General features: G+C 59.1%; 1 protein-coding gene across 3 annotated transcripts; it reads right to left on the bottom strand.

The window, feature by feature from the left end:
* Positions 1-559: 559 nt before the first annotated feature.
* On the bottom strand, positions 560-9,759 carry LOC115619637 (sperm-associated antigen 4 protein-like). Of its 3 annotated transcripts, XR_003995076.1 has the most exons (13): positions 9,690-9,759; positions 7,253-7,332; positions 6,425-6,506; positions 6,006-6,073; positions 5,198-5,259; positions 4,962-5,002; positions 4,599-4,695; positions 3,949-4,033; positions 3,465-3,565; positions 2,175-2,342; positions 1,961-2,085; positions 1,777-1,866; positions 560-944 (listed from the first exon to the last, which is right to left on the bottom strand). XR_003995076.1 is itself a non-coding variant. In XM_030512259.1 (12 exons), the coding sequence occupies exons 2-12, from the start codon at positions 7,302-7,304 to the stop codon at positions 786-788; spliced, it is 1,005 nt and encodes a 334-aa protein (XP_030368119.1). In that variant the 5' UTR covers positions 7,305-7,332; positions 9,690-9,759; the 3' UTR covers positions 560-785. The 3 variants fall into 3 exon arrangements, 2 of the variants coding, with proteins under 2 accessions (XP_030368119.1, XP_030368118.1); XM_030512259.1 differs by lacking the exon at positions 1,961-2,085; XM_030512258.1 differs by lacking the exon at positions 3,465-3,565.
* Positions 9,760-9,982: the final 223 nt, after the last annotated feature.

Genomic DNA, 9,982 nt, shown 5'->3' with positions numbered 1-9,982 from the left:
AAGCTCCCTGAGGTTTCCCAGCTCCCATTCCTGGGACCCCCCTGCCTCAGCCCTCCCTGACCCTGGGGACCCCTGACTCCTCCAGAGCCCTTCCACAAGGCCCCCACAGCTGGGCCAGAGCTTCAGGGGTGCCATGTCCCAGGCAGGCCAGACGACTGTGCGGGGGAAGGCCCCACAGGCATGGGGAGGCATGGCGGGGGGCAGAACCAGGAGAGCTGAACCAGGATCTCCCCGGGGCTCTGGCTGCTCCTCGAGGGAGGCTCCTGCGTGGGGCTGCCCCATCAGCGTGCACAGACCAGACTGGAGGATCCAGCAGCCTCAGCAACGGACAAATCTGCCCATCACACCAGGCACAAGGCACCCGAGCAGCTTGCTGCACCTCTGAACCGCCCAGTGGAGTTTCTCCCTGGTTGTGCAAGGAATTCCTTGTGGGCAGTGTGTGGGGCTCTGCCCCCACCCAGGTGTCCACACACCTCTCGGGCCTGTAAAAAGTATTAAGATACTGGTTTTGCAGTCGGCCATTAAACGAATGTAACTTCCAGAACAAGACCACAAGATGGCGGTTAGGACACCCGTTTTTGCAAAAACGTTTGATAAATTGCTGTTTCACTGCTGCATCTCGCCTGAGCCTTTACAAGAAATGTTTTTAAGTTCCTAATAGGCCTGCCCAGGTTTCGCGCTATGTCTCGACCTGATGCTGCCTTTGAGCGGGCCTGCGGAACGACATCGCTCTGCTCCACGCTAACAAACAGCCACGTTCCTCGGCTCGGAGGCTTTTCTCTTTTTTATTTCTGGAGCAGGAGGTCTCCTCGTGCCTGGCCGACGGCGTTCGTTCCCGTTACCTTCCCATGAACCTGCACTCGATAAATGCAGGTGTTGCCCGACTTGCCCCAATTGCTGCGTATGCCAAGTCTCATAAACTGAAAGGCTCTGGGAAGCTCATTCTGCAAAGCAAACATGGCAAAGAGACGCGTCACTCGTGGAGCGCAGGGAGCGGCAGGAGGCCCCACGCATCTTCCTCTGCCAGGCTGGCCCTTGCTCTGGGAGGTGCACTCCCGCCCTGGCCTGGCGGACAGCTTCTCCCTCCTTCCCTTCTCCCACCGCTGTGCCTCTGCAGAGCAAAGCCCTGGCCTGAGCGAGCAGGCTGGGCCGCTGTGCAGACCTAATGCTTGCCGGGTCAGCGCCAAAAGGGAGCCTGGGGAAAGTGCTGCTGCTGCTGCTGCTGCTGGGGTAAGGTGCTGGCTGTCCTCCTTGCCACCGCCTGCCTGGCTGAGGCTCGGTCCCTGCCCCACCACCCCTTCCCCTTGCGGTGGCCTCTGTGCTGCAGAGCGGCCGGGGAGCACTGCTGTGCACGGGCTGCGGCAGCACCTTGAGGCTCCTCCCCCTGCGTGCCCAGCAGAGCTCAGGCCCAGAGACGCGGCCACCCTGCAACTGCCGGCTGGGCATCCCCACGGTGCTCCTGCTGGCTCTCGCCACCCAACACTTGTGTTATAGGGCCGCGTGCAGCACGCGTGTGGCTGGCAAGGCCACAAGAAGCAGCAGGCACAGGTGGGGAGCTCTGGGCACCTGCACGCCCATGGGGCCAATATGGGTCTTGCTCTATTTTTGCTGCCCTTGCTGAGGGCTGCTTAGCCCAGTCCTTCAACCTACCCACACCTCCCTCAGCCGGGGTGGGACCTCTGCCCCAGGAGGGACCGTCCACACTCCTCCCGCCACGCACTTGCTGGCAAATGTGCGTTTCGGCCCTGGCCTCTTGCCCACACACACTTCCCATACCTGCAGAGGGAAGGTCTGGGTCGGCTCTTTTGCTATGTCATAGGTGAAAGTCCCGAGCAGAGTTTCCTCTTTTCCTTCTTCATCCATTCCCTTGGGAGATAAAGCACAGGGCAGAGGTCAGGCTCAACTCAGCCATGAGAAAACATGCGTGCTGCGTCCGTGCCCACGACCCAGCCCTTCTCACATGGCTCCAGTGTAGGCTGGCCCAAGATGTGGTGGAGATGAGCTCTCGAGCTAAAACGCAAGCCTTAAAACGGGATGACGCCACCCTGCACATCCTCTGAAACGTCCCCTCGAGGCACAGCAGTGCTTGGGAGAGACCACAGAGAGCAGCAAGCCCCCATTACAGCTTTTTCCCGTGGCTGGGGCCCAGCCCCCAGTGCCCGGCAGAGACTTACAGAGACGGTGAAATCTCGCAGGGCGCTGCTGATGTCCCCAAGCCCAGAGGACCTCTTCAAGGGGTGCTGCACAGTGATCGCTGTTGGCTGGACTTGTGCGGGCAACCGAATGACCACCTGGCTCTGAGATGCTTGGAGAAGCCAGCAATATCCCGGGGAGATATCCAGCTGAAAGCAGAGGGCAACAGCAGTGGTTGGGGAGGGTGCGACATGGCCCATGCTGCTACCACCGCAGCCAGTAGCACTGGCGGCACAGCGCTTGTGCTCAAATGAGTGGTGTGTTGGGAAACGGACAGAAGTGCCCAGACGTCTTCCGGCATGGGAAAAGAGAACTTGCTGAATTCCCCAGGAGAGGAGAACATCCACCTTGAAATGTCTGATAACCCCACACCTGAGCCAAACCTCTGGAGAAAGCTCTCTCTTTGCCCAGAGCTCTGCATCTCCCCTGACCCCTGCCATACCCTATCTAAAAAAACATGTTTCAGAGCTGGGGGAGGCAGCTGGGGTTGCTAAGGAAAATGGGAGCGTCCTAGAATCATTTAGGTTGGAAAAGACCCTTAAGATCATAGAGTCCAGCTGTAAACCTGATGCTGCCAAGCCCACAACTAAGTTACGTCCCTAAGTGCCACATCTACATGTTTTTTAAATACCTCCGGGGATGGTCTCTCAGCCGCTTCCCTGGGCAGCCAGTTCCGATGCTTGACAACCCTCCCGGTGAAGAAATTTTTCCTAATAGCCAATCTGAACCTCCGCTGGTGCAACTTGAGGCCACTTCCTCTCATCCTACTATCACTTGTTACTTGGGAGAAGAGATGGACACCCTACCTCGCTACAATCTCCTTTCAGGTAGTTGTAGAGAATAATAAGGTTTCCTCTAAGCCTCCTTTTCTCAAGGCTAAAAAACCTCACTTCCCTCCACCACTCCTCAGAGGACTTGTTCTCTAGACCCTTCACAGCTTTGTTCATCTCCTTTGGATGTGCTCCAGCACCTCAGTGTGTTTCGTATCTCAGATGGGGCCACGAGGAGGCAGCAGATGGGGAGAGACCCTGCACTCGTGCTGGTGCAGCCCATCTGCATCCGCCCCAAAAGACCATGACCACCCCTGCCCTGAACCGAATTTCATGTGGCAGAAAAACAGCCACCTCCCTACAACCTCTTTTAAGGTAGTTGCAGAGAATAGTAAGGTCTCTCCTCAGCCTCCTTTTCTTCAGGCTACACAGCACCCTAGGGCTTGCCCTCCACCTTACCAGGGGGCACAGAAGCCGCACTGAAGCTTTCTGCTGCCGTACCTGCACGAAAGTATCCGGATGGTTCAAATCACAAAGGAACCAGAACACACTGCAGGGCCATGCATAGCTCCTGGGTGATCTCTGCAGGTCGATGATGGCCCCTGAAGGCAGAAGAGGGCAGCTGACTGTGAGAGGCCCCAGGCTCCAAGGGTCTGGTGGCTCTAGGGTAGTTCTAAGGCTGCCTGCCAGTCCCCCAGCCCCATGCCCTCAGAGGTGATGCAGGCAAGAAGGGGATGCCCATGACCAGCGACAGCGTCTCTCCCACAGTGCAGAGAGCGGAGGTCTGCGGGTGCTGGGAGGCTGCAAGTCCCCATGGGAAGGGCAGGAGGCCCAAGCTGAGGCCCCACCGTGTGGAGCGCAAAGGACGCCGCAACCACTTGCTTTTCAGTCCCCAGGAAAGGTCGGTGGAGCCTGCAGCGTGGCCTCATTTGGGAGTGCTAAACAGGAGCGCAGTGCAACAAGACCTGCCTGCCAGCATCCGTACCTTCGCTTTTCAGAGTCCAGGCAGACATCTGGACGTTCTCTTCCAAAGGCATTGCAGACATTGCCATTCTCATGTCCTGAAGTTCCTGGGGAAGTGAAACATGCCAGACAACCACCTCAGCAGGATGTTCAGTGTGAGCACGGAGTCCTGGCACAGAGTGAAGGAAGGAGCCTGTGTCAGAAAGCGCAAGACAATTCTTGTCCAAACAGCTGCCAGGCTCAAAGCCGCCTCATGAGAAGAGTGAAGGCTCAGCAAGAGTGTTCGTGTCCACAGGCAAGGTGTGGGTGTGGGCCTGGGCCCCACAGCCTTGTCTCCACCTCCATACTGTCCAGCTCAGCCTGCAGACAGGCTCAGACTTGCCACGGCCAGATACTCCTGAGAGGGCACTTGCATGTCACACCACTTGCTGGGGCCAGGACAGTATTAGAGGCTCCAGTGCACTGGGAGAAGGATTTTGGCAGTCCTCCGCTGCCAGACATGCCCCGTTAAACTTGGCCAGGGGAAGGGGCATTACAGCAGAGAAGCTCAACCAGCAACCCCCGGTGAGGGATGGGGGGTGGAGTGAGGAGGAAAACCGCACCAGCAGCCCCAGGAAGCACCCTGTGCGGGGTCCTGCTCATCCCAGCCCTCTTTCCCAAGCGCCCGATCACCTTCTTCACATGTCTCATCTCTGCAACCAGGCTCTTCACTTCCTTCCTCAGCTGTTGCACCCCCTCCGCTTGTTCCCCCAGCACACTGAGAGAGTTCCTGCAGACACCGGAACGGATCTTGTCAGAGAGCTGCTCAGCCCCTCTTGCACCTCCGAGCTCGGAGACAAGTAGAGACACAGGTGCTCGAGCCCCCTTTTCTTTCCCTGCTTTGTGAGTGCTTTCCTTCACCTCCAGCTTGAGCAAAAGGCGAAGAGAGGGAAAGGCACGAGCCCTGGGTGCTGCACTTGCACGGGAGTGCAAATAGCACAGGCCCAGCTCCCACTCCCACACCAGATGAGCTTTGGGCCAGGAGAGGGCTCTTACCACACAGACATCAGCTCATTCACGGGCTTGTCCAGCAGGACCTGAAAGGGAAAGGCTCTCTGCTTGAGGCCCAGAGCTGCCGGGGCCCTCCTGAGCCGGCAGCTCCAGGAGGGTGTAGCAGAAGCTGCTCCTGTTTCTCTGGCTCATGGCCTGCAGGCGGAGGATTCGGTGATTCACCCAGCCACCGCCTGCAGCGTTGCTCTGCGGCACCTTCCTGCCCCACAACAGTCACTGACCTGTGATGCCTCCTGTGCCCGCAGCATCCGTATGGGCAGAAAGGTCCCAAAGTAGGCACCAGCTGCAGTTCACCGAGAGAGAATTTACTATTGTTTCTAGTGATCCCCAAAGTCTTTCTGTCTCCTCCCACACCAGGTTAGCAAGAGGTTCGCTGAGAGGTTCGCTCCTGGCTCTGGTGAGCACCAACATGGGGCTCCATGGGCTGCGAGACAGCCACCTCTCTGTCCCTCCCCCTGCACTGCCAAGGAGCCTCACCTCAGCTGGCCTCTGCTTCCCAAGTGATGCCCAGCTCTGGCCCTAGCTGTCACTATCTCTGGTTCCTCCAGCACACCTCCAAGCGTAGGGCTGCAGGAGCAACCAGGCTCTTATTTCCGTCAGAGAGAAAGACCTTCTCCAGCCCCCATTCACAGCTTTGCAGGCTGTTCTCTCCAGCCAGCTCTGCCCATCTGCCTCTCTCACGCGCACGTCCTAATCATGCAGCTAACGCTGGAAGTACGTACTGCCTCCATGCATGGGCTTGCAGACTAGGCAAGTCATTCTGGGGCAGCTTGTGCACAGCCTGTCCACAAAGGAAAGCTGCACAAAAGGAGGGACCTCTGTTCAAAAGGGTCCTACTGGCCTGGCCTTCTAACGCTGTGTGCATCTGCAGTCGCCTTTGGGCTGGCTGGGATCTGCATGTAGGGAGGTCCCTGAGCTGCAGAAGCGGGAGGCTGGAGGCCCCCACGCGTCTTCCTGCACCTCTCCCTCATCTGAAACTTGCACCCAGCGTGTCTGTGCTACCACAAGCAGCAGGTGGTCAATGCTCACCAACAGCAGCCGAGAAGATGAGGCACAGGATCATCAAGCAGCCGCTCTTCATCTGGGTGATCTCTTTCCTGAAATTGAGGGAATCCTGGTGTTACCAGTGCTCAGGGACCGGCACAGAGCCCTCTACAGGGGCATTTTCACTTGCAAGGCCATAGCACAGCCTTGTCCTGCACAGACTTGGCCCTGATGCTGAGCACTCTGTTGTGCCCAGGTCACCTCCCTGGTGGCCGAGGTTTCGGCCACCGACACGTGCAGCAAGTGGGGCTGCCAAGGGGTTTTGCTTTCATTGCTTTCCAAGCAGCTGACCCAGCCCTGGCAGCTGCCAGCAGGAGCCACGCTCTCCTGCTCCGCAGTACTGCCAGCCTTCCCCAACCCGCTGCACTCCCTCCAAGTCCACAGCGCACGCATGCTGTACTCACACAGTGGAGGTGCAGGTGGTGAGCCATCGCTGGAGGAACAGCAGAGCCAGCGCCAGACGGCCAGAAACGATCAAGACCACGCCTGGCAAGTAACCAGAGAAAAGCTTGAGGAGCCTGCTTGAGGACACCCGCTGGGACGCGTGTCAGACGCTGCAGGAGGTGGGCACTGGTCCCGGGCCAGGGTGCTCCCTCCCCAGCACAGTGGCCAGGGCAGGGCCAGAGTTTTGCTCTGGGGAGGGGGCAGCTGTGTGCATGCTGGGAGCAGAGGAGCGAGGGCCAGGCAGCACCCCTCGCAGGCACAACACGGACAGCGCGCCCAGGGAAGGAGGGCGGCACCCGGCTTCAGCCTCTGGGCTCCCACCATAGGGGTGTACCCCATGGCCGCCGGAGGATCCCACACGGATATGGAAACAGGAGTCTGCGCTGCCGCAGTTGCGTAGCTGAGCTGGTCCCAGGCCGTCCCTGGAGCAGGATGATGCCGGCTCCGCAAGGCTGTCGGGTGCAGCCCCAAACACGGAGTGACAGGCAGCCTCTTCTCCTCATCCTCACCGGTTCAGTTAACACCAGGGGGAGGCGGGAGGGTACGAGAGGACCTCTGGCATCTTTCCTGAGAAAGCTGTCCACCCTGTCTGTGGTCAGGGGCTAATAGCCTGCAAGCGTTCACTCTCCCCTTTGGATTCAAGCTCCTGGCAAAAACTTGTCAGGCAGATGCATGCCCAGAGCCGGCCAGCCCGCAGTCCCCCGTCTGCTGCAGTCATGCCAGCATCGGCTCCTCCACCTCTGGAGGAGTCCAGAGCGCTTTGCAGGGGATAGCACAGTTGAACTTACTCTCTTTTTGTCGTGAGCTGTCCCTGCAGCATGCAGGCCACTGCTGGGTCATGCCCTGGAGCGCCCGAGAATAGGTGAACCTGTGGGGCAGAAAGACAGAGCCCTGTCTTTCTTGCGCTCTGTCTCCATGCCATGCAGTCTGAGGCAGGTGGGAGCCGCTGGTGCAGAAGCCCTGGCCAGGAGACACGCCTGGGGAAGGCTCCCAGGAGACGGGCCCGCCATGGTGGGGGCCAGGTGGTGCAGCAGCAAGGCGGCACAGCCATGTCCCCTCTGTCATCCTCTGCCCACCAGGCCCTGCTGTACCAGCCTGGCCTTGGAGGGGCATCCCAGGGGTCCTGCTCCGATGAGGGAGAGGGCACAGGCTCCTCCAAAGCCATTCACATCTTCCCAAGATCCCTGCAGCACCCAAAAGTCCCCTGGGCTGCTCTCCGCAGCAGAGACCCAGGGGGAGAGGAGAAGACTGAGCTGTCCCACGGCTCTGCTAGAGGCTGCCCAGGCAGAGTTGCACAGTGCCTGCAGCAGGCACTCTGAGACAGCTTGTGCAGAAGACCAGCAGGGATATCCCCGAGTCCCCTGGCCAGGACCCCGAGCTGGCACTGGCAGCAGCACCGCAGGAGTTGGACCTGGGGCCTCAGGGGGCCTTTCAGCAACTTCCCCAAGCCCCACGGCTGCTGCTCTGCATAGAGCCCTTGTCAGCTTCCCCACCGTGTCCCCCACCAGCCCCGCAGTAGGCTCTGCCAGTGCTCGCTCTGAGCTAAGGCCCCCAGGAGGAACAAATCCCCCATTAACACACCCAGTCTCCATGCTGTCGGCAGCTCTCCTCGTGAGTGGGGATCTTGGTGCCCCTTGTGATTTTGAGGGACCCTTTCCCTGCCACATGCTGGGGAGAAAGCAAGCTCCTCAGCCCTAAGAGAATTGCCTGTCCAAGGCACAGCCGCACAGGCAAAAGCTGAAGCCAATCCCTGGCAGAAGTGCTCCCGCCACAGCCGCACAGTGCCACAGGACAGCGCAAGCTGCTCCCAGCCAGGCAGCCGTGGAACCGAGTGCCATGTAGCTGACCTCACACCAGGCCCGAGATATGAGGAATGAGGCCATGACTGTGACATCACAAATGGGGCACGAGGTAGAATGGGAGAGATGCTGCAGTTGTCCTGGTGCAGCCCATCCGCAGCCATCCCGGGCCCGACCCGAGAGGCAGAACTGGCTCCCCTGGCAGCTGCTGCGGGAGCCAGAGCATGCGAGCTCCTGAGCCTTGTTGGGCCTGTGCCGGGTGCTGCTGCCCCACAACTTACGCCTGGGTCCACAGGCCGGAGGGGCTGTGCCTCCTGTGCCAAGGCGTAGAATCATAGAATAGTTAGGGTTGGAAAGGACCTTACTATCATCTAGTTCCAACCCCCCTGCCCTGGGCAGGGACGCCTCACACTAGACCACGTCGCCCAAGGCTCTGTCCAACCTGGCCTTGAACACTGCCAGGGATGGAGCATTTACCACTTCTTTGGGCAACCCGTTCCAGTGCCTCACCACCCTCACAGTAAAGAACTTCTTCCTTATATCCAACCTGAACTGCCCCTGTTTCAGTTCGAACCAATTACTCCTTGTCCTATCACTACAATCCCTGCATGCTGTCCCTTGGGTGATTCCACCAGCACACCACCACACCTCTTGTGCCTGCCAGATGCCTCTGTGTGGCCACCAGGCCTCATGGCTGCCCTGCTATTTCCTTCTCCTGACCCCACAGGTTCCCAGAAGCTCCCTGAGGTTTCCCAGCTCCCATTCCTGGGACCCCCCTGCCTCAGCCCTCCCTGACCCTGGGGACCCCTGACTCCTCCAGAGCCCTTCCACAAGGCCCCCACAGCTGGGCCAGAGCTTCAGGGGTGCCATGTCCCAGGCAGGCCAGACGACTGTGCGGGGGAAGGCCCCACAGGCATGGGGAGGCATGGCGGGGGGCAGAACCAGGAGAGCTGAACCAGGATCTCCCCGGGGCTCTGGCTGCTCCTCGAGGGAGGCTCCTGCGTGGGGCTGCCCCATCAGCGTGCACAGACCAGACTGGAGGATCCAGCAGCCTCAGCAACGGACAAATCTGCCCATCACACCAGGCACAAGGCACCCGAGCAGCTTGCTGCACCTCTGAACCGCCCAGTGGAGTTTCTCCCTGGTTGTGCAAGGAATTCCTTGTGGGCAGTGTGTGGGGCTCTGCCCCCACCCAGGTGTCCACACACCTCTCGGGCCTGTAAAAAGTATTAAGATACTGGTTTTGCAGTCGGCCATTAAACGAATGTAACTTCCAGAACAAGACCACAAGATGGCGGTTAGGACACCCGTTTTTGCAAAAACGTTTGATAAATTGCTGTTTCACTGCTGCATCTCGCCTGAGCCTTTACAAGAAATGTTTTTAAGTTCCTAATAGGCCTGCCCAGGTTTCGCGCTATGTCTCGACCTGATGCTGCCTTTGAGCGGGCCTGCGGAACGACATCGCTCTGCTCCACGCTAACAAACAGCCACGTTCCTCGGCTCGGAGGCTTTTCTCTTTTTTATTTCTGGAGCAGGAGGTCTCCTCGTGCCTGGCCGACGGCGTTCGTTCCCGTTACCTTCCCATGAACCTGCACTCGATAAATGCAGGTGTTGCCCGACTTGCCCCAATTGCTGCGTATGCCAAGTCTCATAAACTGAAAGGCTCTGGGAAGCTCATTCTGCAAAGCAAACATGGCAAAGAGACGCGTCACTCGTGGA

Source organism: Strigops habroptila, chromosome Z (genome assembly GCF_004027225.2).
Source record: "Strigops habroptila isolate Jane chromosome Z, bStrHab1.2.pri, whole genome shotgun sequence".
Classification (NCBI taxonomy): Eukaryota; Metazoa; Chordata; class Aves; order Psittaciformes; family Psittacidae; genus Strigops; species Strigops habroptila.
Note: the sequence above shows the minus strand (reverse complement) of the source record. Positions and strands in the feature narration are given on the sequence as shown.